This window comes from Anomaloglossus baeobatrachus, chromosome 3 (assembly GCF_048569485.1).
Source record: "Anomaloglossus baeobatrachus isolate aAnoBae1 chromosome 3, aAnoBae1.hap1, whole genome shotgun sequence".
Taxonomy (NCBI): domain Eukaryota; kingdom Metazoa; phylum Chordata; class Amphibia; order Anura; family Aromobatidae; genus Anomaloglossus; species Anomaloglossus baeobatrachus.
The window spans coordinates 282,813,734-282,829,011 of NC_134355.1; the positions used below are offsets into that span (position 1 = coordinate 282,813,734).

Genomic DNA, 15,278 nt, shown 5'->3' on the forward strand with positions numbered 1-15,278 from the left:
ATACTATATAAGAGGATTGGGATTTGAATTGCTACCACTGTCTGTCCCTGATGAAGCCTAGCGGCGATACGCGTGGGGCGTATCCCGGGGTCTCCATGAAATGAGGTTGTATTATCCAGCTGGGTCCACCATTGGTCTGCAACAAACTGACTAGGGTTGTTTTATCAGCCTCTTCCCATAATGGAAATATGCACTGACTCTCTATTTTAGGGACTATATGATGGTCTGATATATTGGATACTTTGGTGACCCTAACCTCATTAACAATACTGGGTATTGGTGTGTTATGACTTACACTGTATTGTACTTTTGATTTATTGTAAGTGTGTATTCTACATAGACAAGTGTAGTTTATGGAGACACCCAGGTGTGGGCTACATATGTTTTTAACTGTTTTTAACCTTTCTTGTAATTCAATAAAATCCCATTTATTTAATGATTGTTAGGTGTGCTTCCCGTTATAAGCAGTCCTTTCCTCTCTCTTTGTGTCTATCTATCTCTGTCACTTTCCCTGTCTGTCTCTTTCCCTGTCTGTCTCTTTCCCTCTCTTTCTCTGTCTGTCTCTTTCCCTCTCTTTCCCTGCCTGTCTGTTTCCCTGTGTCTGTCTGTCTCTTTGTCTGTCTCTTAACCTGTCTCTCTCTTTCCCTCTCTTTCCCTGTCTGTCTCTTTCCCTGTCAGTCTGTCTCTTTGTCTGTGTCTGTCTCTTTGTGTCTGTCTCTTACTCTGTCTGTGTCTGCCTCTTTCCCTGTCTGTGTCTGTCTCTTTCCCTGGCTGCATTGTGACATGCCAACATTCCATATAAGGGCGTGGCTGCGCATTCTTCTGAAGTTCTGGCTGCACTGTGGCTCCCAGCTCCATTCGCTTTAATGGAGGCAGGTTTTTTGGTGAATAACTGTAAAGCGCGGGGTTAAAATTTCCCCTCGAAACATAGCCTATGACGCTCTCGGGGTCCATACGTGTGAGTGTGCAAAATTAAAGGAATTAATAGGTGTGGAAAGGCATATGGAGAGATTTTGTTGATCCATTAACATTTTTTTAATGTGACCTAATAAATTTCAAGATTTTTAAAGAGAATGGTGCTGGATTTGTTTCTCTCCCTGTTTTTCCTTCTAATGATTATGTCAGCTGTGGATGCCAACTACGGATACCGTGCACCGACACAAATTGAATTCTATGCAGAGGAGTGGTGAGCTGGAACTTGTTTTTTGTTACTTTTATAAAGAAAATAAACACACACATCCAAAAAATCCTTTATTTGGAATGAAAGACAAAAAAACACCCTCTTTCACCACTTTATTAATCCCCAAATACCCCTCCAGGTTCGACGTAATCCACATGAGGTCCCACGACGCTTTCAGCTCTGCTACATGAAGCTGACAGCAAGCGGCCACAGATCACGACCGCTCTCTGTCAGCTCCACACAACAACTGAAGTGAGCCGCGCAATCAGCGATGACGTCACTCAGGTCACCTGAGTGACAGCACCGCTGATCATGCTGCTCACTTCAGTCACTCAGGGGATTTGCGGTCACAGGTGAGTCCTTCACGTGTGACTGCAAATCAGGCTGCGACACAGAGAGAGAGACATGCGATATCAGTGAAATCGGGTGAAGCTCTGATGTCACTGCTGTGGACTCCTGTGTCCGTCCTGGCACTGACCTCGGAGGTTCATCTGAGTTCATGACAGCACACAGAGACAGAGCCGTGGGATGACAATGAAGTCAGGTGAAGTTCATCCGAGTTCATTCTCAACGCCCAGCTCTGTCTGTGTCTGCTGTCAGCGGGCATGTAGCAGAGCTGAATTGCCAGGGACCGCACTGACAAAAATGCATCCAAAACGCATGTAAAATGCATGCAAAACGCATGTAAAATGCATGCAAAATGCATCCAAAATACATGCATTTTGGATGCATTCTTTTTGTCAACATGCAGCGTCAAGTCTTCCAGAGGGTGCATTTATTTCTGCACTGGTCAGGACGCAACGTGCGCATGAGCCCAAACACTGTGAAAAATGCAATGTGTGAACAAGCTTTATTAGCTAAATTAGGTAACTTGTCTTTTTTACCTTTTTTGTGTCATGCTTTAAAAAAGCTACTTTGTTTTTGATGCTTTCTGTTTTTTGGCTATTGATACAGTCATGTGGTTTTAGAGAGTTTCCACAATGGAAATGCAGAGAGAAGAAGAAGTTTGGTTTCATAGGCCTTGTTATAGTTATATTTAGTAAAGTATTTCTGCATTCAGTTGTCTGGAAATTATATATATGAATATGTAATGGAAAATGTATTGGAAGAGAGTTTTGTCTCTAAGTGTTAGGCTTTACAGGACCCAGCAGCAGAGGCAGTGACCTGGACCCCTTGAGCAGTTTGGGAAGACTGCTCAGTAAGCTGTGGGGTGTCTTCTGGGTATGGGTAAAACGTGAGTGAGCCGACCCCTGTGTGTAATTGTCCAAGACGGCCTAGCTTAAGAAAGGGGAAATGTAGGGGGGTTAGGGTTAAGTCCCCCCCTGCAGTAGCCGGCACACTGATGGTCTATGTATAATGTGTAAAATGTAAGTGTAATGTATAATGTGCATGTGAGTTGTATAAAAAGCCACCAGATGCCAGTGGTGTAGCATGGCTGTCCTGGCACCTCGATGGGCAGGGAGAGAAAAATGGGAGGAGTGTAGGTTATATAAAAGGAAGTGATAAAGGGAAGGAGAGAGGAAAGTCCCAGAGGAGATTTGCTGATAAGAACCCCAATTTGTAGATTCTGACCCTAAGGGTCACCCTTGCAGCTGTGACACGTGGGATCTGTCTGAATTGTTAAACTATGTCCCTAAGAAGAGAGTTTTAGTCTGATGGTTGGGAGTCTGGCATCCGTATTACCTGACTCGTGATACTCGACGATTTCCTCACTAACTGAAGGTTAGTGCGCCCTCTAGGTGAAGGGTATGTCTAGATTGCCTGGGCACGGATGGGAAAGCCCTGTTGGTTGCGGTCCTTCTTACGTGTTAGTGTCCCCTGTGGGTGGGGTGAAGTGGCTCAACGGACTTAATGAACCAGTCGGTGCCAGTGTGAAGTATAGTTAAGGAATGAAAAGCCTAGAGGTGTCAGACAGAAGCCAGGTGCCAGGGATATGGAATGCTGCTAAGTTGTGTATGAGAAGAAAAAGTGGAAGGAACCCCTATGGGAAGTGTACCAGTACCGGCGAAGCGTGGACCGAAGTGAGACAGAAGTTGGGGAAAAATAAAATTTTAACGTTTAAGAGAAGAAACCTTGTCTGGACTTTATTTGCTGAAAGTGAGAAAATGATGTCACCTGAACAGTTACGGAGTTCTCCTGTGTTTGGTGCAGAGACGGGGAGGCAAGGAGTTAATGACAGGCTGTGCTGGGACCTGTTGGTCCCTGCTACCATGACTACGACCGCGGCCTGCCCCGTGCCCTCCACCATATATGTCTGATGGAGTGCGGGAGAGGACGTGACCTGGCCGGCGTAGTGAGTAAGTTGGTGTTCCCGCAGTGACGCCAGCGCTACAACATTTCTTAAGCCATCTTTGAAAAACATTGATGACACTGATGGTAAAATCACACACACACAAATACACTAATGACACACTGATCCAAAACACAGATGACACCAGTACCATTTTTTTCCCTATACATGTTTAAAGATGGAGGTGTGAATGTGGTCTTACAGAGTATTTCTAAAGAATAATAATAATAATAATAATAATGATAATAATAATAATAATACTATGCACCACCTTAAAGGCAAGCCTAGCACACAATATTTCTATAGAATAATACGTACCACCTTAAAGCCAAGTCTAGCACACATTATTTCTATAGAACAATATGTACCACCTTAAAACCAAGCTGACATACAGCATACAGTATTTCTATAGAACAATAATATGTACCACCTTAAAGCCAAGCCTAGCACACAGTATTTCTATAGAGTATATACCACCTTAAAGCCAAGTCTAGCACACAGTATTTCTATAGAATAATAATATGAACTATCTTAAAGCCGAGCCTAGTTCACAGTATTTCTAAAAAATAATAATAATATGTACCACCTTAAAGCCAAGCCTAAAGGGAGCTTTACACGCTACGACATCGCTAATGCGAACTCGTTGGGGTGACGGAATTGGTGACGCACATCCGGCCGCATTAGCGATGCCGTTGCGTGTGACACCGATGAGCGATTTTGCATCGTTGCAAAAACGTGCAAAATCGCTCATCGGTGACATGGGGGTCCATTCTCAAAAATCGTTACTGCAGCAGTAACGAGGTTGTTCCTCGTTCCTGCGGCAGCACACATCGCTCCGTGTGACACCGCAGGAACGAGGAAGCTCTCCTTACCTGCCTCCCGGCCGCTATGCGGAGGGAAGGGGGTGGGCGGGATGTTACGTCCCACTCATCTCCGCCCCTCCGCTGCTATTGGGCGGCCGCTCAGTGACGTCGCTGTGACACCGCACGGACCGCCCCCTTAGAAAGGAGGCGGTTTGCCGGTCACAGCAACGTCGCCGGGCAGGTAAGTATGTGTGACGGGTCTGGGCGATGTTGTGCGGCACGGGCAGCGATTTGCTCGTGTCGCACAACAGATGGGGACGGGTACGCACACTAGCGATATCGGGACTGATATCGCAGTGTGTAAAGCCCGCTTAAGTCTGTAAAATATGTTATGCCCTGAATGTGAACATTATTTTTTTTTTTATTCACCAATAACAGATCTTGAAAACAGGGAGTGAAAAACAAAGTATAATACAAACTTGCATAACTTTTCATTATAAAACGAGAAAACTCATAGAAGAAATATATAATTCACCGGTCTTAAAAAAGAATATAAAATCTACAGACTGGTAATACCTGAGGGCCTATCCGATTGTTTTTTCAGTCCTAGGCCCAATCCTAATCCAAGAGACATCACAACCAAAGCAACGAGAAGCACCTGGAAGAGAAATTACATGTATAAATTATCTTGTTCAGCACGGTCACATAATATTATCACAATGATTGTAGATGATAAACGTATATATTAGTTGTACTGCTGTCTATAAAGCCCTGTTGGGATATACTCACATGATTTTTTAGAAAAATGCACCAATTTTCATCATTGTTTTTGATCCAAGGTTCATCCGCGTTTCAGCAGAGTGTCTTCAGAGTTTTATCAGTTTTTCTTTTACGGAAATAAAAGTTTCTTATCTATCTACTCATGATAAATGAATAGCACTCGGATTGCATCTAAGTGCTGTCTGATTTTTTCACGGACTTATAGACTTGCATTGCTGGTTAGGGTCAGAACAATATAAGACATGTCTTTGCATTGATCAATTGGTCTGACAAAGAATCAATGGAATATGTGAACAATCTCATAGATTATTAAGGATAGAACTCATACATGAATTACGGATGTCTGAATGAGCCCTTACATAGCATAATATTGGATGAATTCAGTAAAAACAGAAAAAATGCCAAAAAAAAAAATATCATTTGGTTTATGCCCAGATCTTTTCTGCTACATCTGGATGTAGTTTTGAGATTTTGCATCTCAATTTCGCAGAAGTCAAAGTACAATCCTCTGTCCTGAAGATCCACTCGTAAAGTCGTAATGTAACTCAGATTACATAGATGCTCAGTAATCTTTAAAGGGAACCTGTCAAGTCCAACATGCACCCAGAACCACGAGCAGTTCTGGGTGCATATTGCTAATCCCTGCCTAACTGCCCCTGTATACACTAGCATAAATAAACAGATCTTTACAAAAAGTATTTCTAAAGCTCTAGTATCGTATACTAATGAGCAGGGGGACTAGTCCCAAGGGTGTTGCTTCCCTTGCTAGTTCGCTCCATTAGCATGTTAGCACGTCTCAAAATTAGCTCAAGAGAAATTGACAGTGCAGGTCAGTTTATGCACAATGAAAAAAGCACAGTGGGCAAAACTTTTCTATAAATGCCACCACTGTGCTGAAACTGTAAAACATTGCGATTTGTGAGTAGTGAAAATATGCAGCATTAAATACTCATCAAATGCTCATTATGAGAACTTAGCCTTACCCTATGTACTAATGCACTTTGGTCACTGCCACAGCACGTGTCTCCTCCCTGAAATGAAGCGTCATCAGTGATGTCCATTTCAGGGGCAGAGCTAAGCCCTGTTCTACTGAGCAAGTGTCAGTTGTCAGTTCCAACATGTGCTCAGCAGGCGCGCCTTGCATAGTGTGTGATAGTACTTTCAATACACAGTAAATGTGCACTCTTTTGTCGGAGCTGATGAGAAGTGACGATCCAGCAGCAGAATGCACGGTCAGTGCACATTGTAAAGAGAAACCGGGTGAACAGAGACCAACCCTGCCTCCAACAGTGGCATCTGTTTCGGTACAGGGCTGGTCTTTTCTTGACAGGTTTCTCTTTATTATGTGCACTAACAGTGTATTTTCTTGCTGGCTCATTACTACTGATCAGAGCTGGCAAGGGAGTGCACTGTCACTGTGCATTGAAAATACTGTTGAACAGTGAGTAAGGCACTGCATATGTTAGAATTGCCAACTGACACTTGCTCAGTAGAACAGGTTTTAACTCAGCCCCTGAAATCATCGTTACTGATGACGCTTCATTTCTGGGTTGGAACTGAGGCTGCGGCAGTGATCACAGTCCCGATCGTCTGACAACGTTTAATTTTAGTATCCCAGCATGCATTGGGTATTCTCAAATAAAGCATCATTAAATGTGAAGTTGGTAAAAAAAAATAAAAAACAGATAATGTAGTGAGAAAACGATAAGGATTTATTTAAGTTATAGATTATATTCTTACACCAAATAGATCGATATTTTTGAATAATATAATTATTAGCTTCGGACAACCCCTATAAGGACTTCAGGGCTTTGAAAATAATTACCGTACTTGTAACATCATAGTAATGCCAGAAATGTAAAGAAAAGATATTGACCACACATCCAAAAATCATACCTAATGCTTGTAGGCCAAAATTTACACAACTGAACATGAGTTTCTTAGTTTAACATTGTGATCAGATTATATGAAGCTTACTATCACGTCACAGTGAACCCCACACTGGTTCCCTAACCTTTAAGGTGCGGTACCATGCGTTAACCACTTTCAGTGTATCTGTAGGGTGAGTGATTTGGTGCCTCACAGCACCCATGCCGGGAGGCTGAGTCCTCGTTACTTCAGACCACATGACTCTACAAGCCCAGCACCACAACAACAATGGCCGACCCATAGCACCAACACCAGGAGAATACATCTAAAAAACTCAAATTCTACAAGGTTTCAGACTAAACTGAGAACTAGAAATAAGCAGAACCCCTACTGCAGTTTTCTGCTGCTATTTTAAAAACACCTTAAAAGCTGTGGACCCAATGAGAGGTTCGCCGTGACATTTCAGTGGGCTCATACAGTCTGATCAGAGGGTTAAACTAAGAACTAGAGATGAGCGAACCGGTCCCGGTTCGGCTCGAGGCGGTTCGCCGAACGGGGGGTCTGGCTCGAGTTCGGCTCGTCGAACGTTCGACGAACCGAACTCGAGCCCATAGGAAACAATGGCAGGCAATCACAAACACAGTAAAACACCTAGAAAACACCCTGAAAGGTGTCCAAAAGGTGACAAACAACTCACAACATAACACAAACACATGGGAAAGTGACAAGGACATATACTCATGTGAAAACAAAACAGCTGGACAAGGAAAAAGAGGGAGACACACAGATATATGAGTATATGCAAAGAAACATCGATTCCATTATTGTGCAACTTGAGCCCTGCTCATTTTAGGCTTCCAATCTGGATAAATTGCCTGAGCTCGCCACGTACGCCTTGAGGATCTTGTCGTGTCCTGCAGCCAGCGTTCTCTCGGAACCTGTCTTCAGTGCTGCTGGGGGTCTGCTGGCAGATAAGCACACGTGTCTGTCCACTGACAATGTGGACCTGGCTCTCAGAGGACTTTTCTTCCCCTGGGTCAGCCAGGGGAGGCGAAAGGCACGCGTATTTTTGAGAGTGCTTCATGCAAAGCATCTTTTTCTTTGTCAAAAGGGGTGCTCAACCGATGCCAGTCAAGTGGGGTGTGTGTGGCCCAGTTAGTGGCAACGAGGGAGACTGTGGTTGGAGTCCCCTCGCTGTGTCTCTAAAAGAACCAAGATGAACAAGTCATGGCTCTCAGAGGACTTTTCTTCCCCTGGGTCAGCCAGGGGACGGGAAAGGCACGCGTATTTTTGAGAGTGCTTCATGCAAAGCATCTTTTTCTTTTTCAAAAGGGGGCTCAACCGATGCCAGTCAAGTGGGGTGTGTGTGGCCCAGTTAGTGGCAACGAGGGAGACTGTGGTTGGAGTCCCCTCGCTGTGTCTCTAAAAGAACCAAGATGAACAAGTCATGGCTCTCAGAGGACTTTTCTTCCCCTGGGTCAGCCAGGGGACGGGAAAGGCACGCGTATTTTTGAGAGTGCTTCATGCAAAGCATCTTTTTCTTTGTCAAAAGGGGGGGTCAACCGATGCCAGTCAAGTGGGGTGTGTGTGGCCCAGTTAGTGGCAACGAGGGAGACTGTGGTTGGAGTCCCCTCGCTGTGTCTCTAAAAGAACCAAGATGAACAAGTCATGGCTCTCAGAGGACTTTTCTTCCCCTGGGTCAGCCAGGGGACGGGAAAGGCACGCGTATTTTTGAGAGTGCTTCATGCAAAGCATCTTTTTCTTTGTCAAAAGGGGGGCTCAACCGATGCCAGTCAAGTGGGGTGTGTGTGGCCCAGTTAGTGGCAACGAGGGAGACTGTGGTTGGAGTCCCCTCGCTGTGTCTCTAAAAGAACCAAGATGAACAAGTCATGGCTCTCAGAGGACTTTTCTTCCCCTGGGTCAGCCAGGGGACGGGAAAGGCACGCGTATTTTTGAGAGTGCTTCATGCAAAGCATCTTTTTCTTTTTCAAAAGGGGGCTCAACCGATGCCAGTCAAGTGGGGTGTGTGTGGCCCAGTTAGTGGCAACGAGGGAGACTGTGGTTGGAGTCCCCTCGCTGTGTCTCTAAAAGAACCAAGATGAACAAGTCATGGCTCTCAGAGGACTTTTCTTCCCCTGGGTCAGCCAGGGGACGGGAAAGGCACGCGTATTTTTGAGAGTGCTTCATGCAAAGCATCTTTTTCTTTGTCAAAAGGGGGGGTCAACCGATGCCAGTCAAGTGGGGTGTGTGTGGCCCAGTTAGTGGCAACGAGGGAGACTGTGGTTGGAGTCCCCTCGCTGTGTCTCTAAAAGAACCAAGATGAACAAGTCATGGCTCTCAGAGGACTTTTCTTCCCCTGGGTCAGCCAGGGGACGGGAAAGGCACGCGTATTTTTGAGAGTGCTTCATGCAAAGCATCTTTTTCTTTGTCAAAAGGGGGGGTCAACCGATGCCAGTCAAGTGGGGTGTGTGTGGCCCAGTTAGTGGCAACGAGGGAGACTGTGGTTGGAGTCCCCTCGCTGTGTCTCTAAAAGAACCAAGATGAACAAGTCATGGCTCTCAGAGGACTTTTCTTCCCCTGGGTCAGCCAGGGGACGGGAAAGGCACACGTATTTTTGAGAGTGCTTCATGCAAAGCATCTTTTTCTTTTTCAAAAGGGGGCTCAACCGATGCCAGTCAAGTGGGGTGTGTGTGGCCCAGTTAGTGGCAACGAGGGAGACTGTGGTTGGAGTCCCCTCGCTGTGTCTCTAAAAGAACCAAGATGAACAAGTCATGGCTCTCAGAGGACTTTTCTTCCCCTGGGTCAGCCAGGGGACGGGAAAGGCACGCGTATTTTTGAGAGTGCTTCATGAAAAGCATCTTTTTCTTTGTCAAAAGGGGGGGTCAACCGATGCCAGTCAAGTGGGGTGTGTGTGGCCCAGTTAGTGGCAACGAGGGAGACTGTGGTTGGAGTCCCCTCGCTGTGTCTCTAAAAGAACCAAGATGAACAAGTCATGGCTCTCAGAGGACTTTTCTTCCCCTGGGTCAGCCAGGGGACGGGAAAGGCACGCGTATTTTTGAGAGTGCTTCATGCAAAGCATCTTTTTCTTTTTCAAAAGGGGGCTCAACCGATGCCAGTCAAGTGGGGTGTGTGTGGCCCAGTTAGTGGCAACGAGGGAGACTGTGGTTGGAGTCCCCTCGCTGTGTCTCTAAAAGAACCAAGATGAACAAGTCATGGCTCTCAGAGGACTTTTCTTCCCCTGGGTCAGCCAGGGGACGGGAAAGGCACGCGTATTTTTGAGAGTGCTTCATGAAAAGCATCTTTTTCTTTGTCAAAAGGGGGGGTCAACCGATGCCAGTCAAGTGGGGTGTGTGTGGCCCAGTTAGTGGCAACGAGGGAGACTGTGGTTGGAGTCCCCTCGCTGTGTCTCTAAAAGAACCAAGATGAACAAGTCATGGCTCTCAGAGGACTTTTCTTCCCCTGGGTCAGCCAGGGGACGGGAAAGGCACGCGTATTTTTGAGAGTGCTTCATGCAAAGCATCTTTTTCTTTGTCAAAAGGGGGGGTCAACCGATGCCAGTCAAGTGGGGTGTGTGTGGCCCAGTTAGTGGCAACGAGGGAGACTGTGGTTGGAGTCCCCTCGCTGTGTCTCTAAAAGAACCAAGATGAACAAGTCATGGCTCTCAGAGGACTTTTCTTCCCCTGGGTCAGCCAGGGGACGGGAAAGGCACGCGTATTTTTGAGAGTGCTTCATGCAAAGCATCTTTTTCTTTTTCAAAAGGGGGCTCAACCGATGCCAGTCAAGTGGGGTGTGTGTGGCCCAGTTAGTGGCAACGAGGGAGACTGTGGTTGGAGTCCCCTCGCTGTGTTTTACATGCTTTTAGAAGGGCATGAAATGGCTTGGAGGTTGACTTTCATCATATGCAAACTGTTGGCTACCAAAATGCTGCCTTTCCAACAACTGTGGTTATAGGCAATGAGGAACATACTGATGAAGATGAGACGCAGATACCCGATTGGGATGACAACTTAAATATTCGGTCAGGGCAAGAAGAAACTCGGTCTGAGGGGTAGGGGAGTGCAAACACAACAATTGATGATTAAGTTCTAGATCACACCTACTGTCAACCCACAGTCAGACACTCGAGGAGGTCAACAGAGGCGGTGGAGGAGGATGCAACCGACGTCGAAGTAACCTGGCGCCTTCCTGGACACAGTCGGAGCACTGGTAGCACGTCTACAACTGCATCCTCAGCCACCACTCTGCCTCTGAGCATTATTCGGGGTGGATCAACAGGTCGCATGGCCTCTAAGCCTTGCCTAGCCAGGTCCTTTTTTGACATAGAAAAAGATCGCCCAAATTATGTGATCTGTAAAATTTGTCATGGTTCTCTTAGTAGAGGTCAAAACCTCAGCAGTTTGACAACTTCTTCCATGAATCGTCACATGAATAAATATCATATGGCCCGATGGGAAGCTCACCGTGCTGCAATGCGGCCTAGCGGAGCGAACCATCCACCGCCTGCCCCTTCCAGTGCATCCGCGCGCTCGTCATCTTCTAGGACTGTGGGGACAGCTGTCACACCTGTTTTTCCACCCACAACTTCCACCACTGTAACCGCAACAGGCAGTTTGCTTGGTAGGTCGTCAGTTGGTTTGGAAGGGGAAACAAGTGAGTGTGTACAGCTCTCTCAGACATCGATAGCACCAACTTTGGATGAAGGCAACATCATGTCTCCGCCTGCACTTTCCTCACAAAGCTGCATTTTTCCAGGGACACCCGACTCAACACCGTCTACACACAGCAGCCAGATCTCTGTCCCTCAGATGTGGTCAAATAAAAGGCCACTTCCTGCGACCCATGACAAAGCGAAGAGGTTGACTCTATCCCTCTGTAAGCTGTTGACTACAGAAATGCTGCCTTTCCGCCTAGTGGACACACAGGATTTTAGAGACCTTATGTCTGTCGCTGTGCCCCAGTACCAGATGCCTAGTCGCCACTACTTCTCTAAGAAAGGTGTGCCCGCGCTACACCAGCATGTCGCACACAACATCACCGCTTCCTTGAGAAACTCTGTGTGTGAACGGGTGCATTTCACCACCGATACTTGGACCAGTAAGCATGGACAGGGACGTTACATGTCGCTGACTGGCCACTGGGTAACTATGGTGATAGATGGTGAAGGGTCTGCTGCACAAGTCTTGCCGTCCCCACGACTTGTGTGTCAATCCTCTGTCTGTCCAAGTTCCGCCACTGCTTCTGCATCCTCCACCTCATCTGGGTCCTCCACCTCCGCCCCAAGCCTGCCTGGTCAGGCCACCAGCGTTCTCACTGCGCAGAAGGAATCACGCACCCCTCATTACTATGCTGGTAGCAGAGCGCAACGGCATCAGGCGGTCTTTAGCTTGACATGTCTTTGAAATAGGAGTCACACAGCGACTGAGTTGTGGGCAGCTCTGGAGACTGATTTTGATAAATGGTTGTCTCCACTCAACCTGCAGCCTGGTAAGGCCGTGTGCGACAATGCTGCAAACCTGGGTGCGGCCCTTCGCCTGGGCAAGGTGACACACGTGCCTTGTATGGCTCACGTGTTTAACCTTGTTGTCCAGCAATTTTTAACACACTATCCCGGCCTAGATGGCCTTCTGACCAGGGCACGGAAACTGTCTGCAGTGCTCACTTCCGCCGTTCAACCGCCGCACCTGAGCGACTTGCATCGCTCCAGAAGTCTTTCGGCCTGCCGGTTCATCGCCTGAAATGCGATGTGGCGACACGCTGGAATTCAACTCTCCACATGTTACAGCGACTGTGGCAGCACCGGCGAGCCCTGGTGCAATACGTCATGATGTATAGCCTGGGCCAACGAGATGCAGAAGTGGGGCAGATCACCCTGATGGAGTGATCTCAGATCAAGGACCTATGCACCCTTCTGCACAGTTTCGACATGGCGACGAATATGTTTAGCGCTGACAATGCCATTATCAGCATGACGATTACAGTCATTTACATGCTGGAGCACACGCTAAACACTATTCGTAGTCAGGGGGTGGGACAACAGGAAGGGGAGGAACTACAGGAGGATTCATATGCGCAAGACACAACAACATCACCAAGGTCCAGACGTTCATCATCACCAACGCGGCAGGCATGGGACCATGGGGGACAGGGATCAACAAGGGCGCATGGTAGCAGGTGAGATGTTGAGGAAGGTGCAGGAGGACATGAAGATATGGAGGACGAACTGTCCATGGACATGGAAGACTCAGCAGATGAGGGGGACCTTGGTCAAATTTCAGTTGAAAGAGGTTGGGGGGAGATGACAGAGGAAGAAAGAACGGTTAGCACCTCTATGCCACAAACACAGCGTGGACTTGGTGCGCATGGCTGCGCAAGACACATGAGTGCCTTCTTGTTGCACTACCTCCAACATGACCCTCGTATTGTCAAAATTAGAAGTGATGATGACTACTGGCTTGCCACACTATTAGATCCCCGGGACAAGTCCAAATTTTGTGACATAATTCCACCCATAGAAAGGGACGCACGTATGCAGGAGTATCAGCAGAAGCTGTTACTCGATCTTAGCTCGGCTTTTCCACCAAACAACCGTGCAGGTGAAGGGAGTGATTCTCCCAGTTGTAACTTGACAAACATGGGACGGCCTCGTCATCTTCAACAGTCTACCCGTACCAGTAGGACCGTATCTGGTGCTGGTAACAGCAATTTTATGGAATCTTTTCATAATTTTTTTAGACCCTCCTTTGCAAGGCCACCAGAGACAACAAGTCTGACACATAGTCAACGGATGGAGAGGATGATACAGGAGTATCTCCAAATGAACATCGATGCAATGACTTTGCAAATGGAGCCTTGCTCCTTTTGTGCTTCAAATCTAGAAAAATGTCAAGAGCTCTCCAGTTACGCCTCGAAGATTTTGTCGTGTCCAGCTGCCAGCGTTGTCTCTGAACGTGTCTTCAGTGCTGCTGGGTGTGTGCTGACAGATAAGCGCACGCGTCTGTCCAGTGACAATGTGGACAGACTGACGTTCATCAAAATGAACAAGTCATGGATCCAGAAGGAATTTACTACCCCTGTGTCATCCTGGGGAGAGTAAATGCTTGTGGATTTGGAATGTGCTTGATGCAAATCAAAACATCCTGTTTGCAACTAGGGCACAAGTGCTGCCACTGATAAGGTGTCTGTGTGGGGCCCAATTTTTGGAAAAAAAGGGAGACTCCGCTTGGAGTAACCCTTGCTTGCTGTGTTTTTTAAAAATGATACAAGATGAACAGATCTGAAGGCAAGATGAAGCCAACATCATGTCTCCGCCTGCACTTTTCTCACAAACCTGCATTTTTCCAGGGACACCCTACTCAACACCGTCTACAGACAGCAGCCATATCTCTGTCCCTCAGATGTGGTCAAATAAAAGGCCACTTACTGCGACCCATGACAAAGCTAAGTGGTTGACTCTATCCCTCTGTAAGCTGTTGGCTACCGAAATGCTGCCTTTACGCGTAGTGGACACACAGGATTTTACAGACCTTATGTCTGTCGCTGTGCCCCAGTACCAGATGCCCAATCACCACTGCTTCTCCAAGAAAAGCATGCCCGCGCTACACCGGCATGTCGCACACAACATCACCACTTCCTTGAGAAAATCTGTGTGCGACAGGGTGCATTTCAACACAGATACTTGGACCAGTAAGCATAGACAGGGTCATTACATGTCACTGACTGGGCACTGGCAAACTATGGTGAGAGATGGAGAAGGGTCTGCTGTACAAGTCTTGCCGTCCCCACGAGTTGTTTCAATCCTTGTTCTGTATGTAGAAGTTAATACACTGCTTCTGCCTCTTCAACCTCGTGTGGGTCCTCTACCTTTGCGCAAACCCTGTGTGGTCAGGCCACCCTTCCTTGCAACTGCGCACAAGGACTACCACACACCTCCTTACTATGCTGGCAGCAGAGCTCAATGCCATCAGGCGGTCAAAGTTTTACTTTGAAATGTATGGGAAATGTGAGTCACACCGCTATTACAGAGAATAGTAGTCAGGCAGGGTCAAAACATTAATTGAGGAACAGGAACAGAATGGGACGGCCAGGACTTAATCAGAAAACAAGCAGAGGTGAAATGCGTATCGGCCAACAAGGTACATAAACAGCAAGCAGGAAAAGTAGTCAGGTAACAAGCACACAAAATCATAAAACTGAACTGGGGGTAAAATTAACCAGAGGTTCATAGCTATGTCTGGCAGTGGTCTGCAGACAGGATGGGCATAAAAAAGGGTGTGGTGTCTTCCCATTGGTTGTAGCTGAATGATGGTATTTCATCTGTGAGATACCCACCAGCTACATTCAGCCAGAGATTCTGCAT

At 46.9% G+C, this 15,278-nt stretch overlaps 1 protein-coding gene across 2 annotated transcripts in view; it reads right to left on the minus strand.

Moving 5' to 3' along the window:
• ENPP3 (ectonucleotide pyrophosphatase/phosphodiesterase 3) overlaps positions 1–15,278 on the minus strand; it is a 213,944-nt gene that overhangs the window by 177,034 nt on the left and 21,632 nt on the right. For both annotated transcript variants that reach the window (XM_075339878.1, XM_075339879.1), the window contains exon 2: positions 4,850–4,931. In XM_075339878.1, coding sequence (XP_075195993.1) covers positions 4,850–4,931 — 82 coding nt within the window. The remainder of the gene's footprint in view (positions 1–4,849; positions 4,932–15,278) is intronic.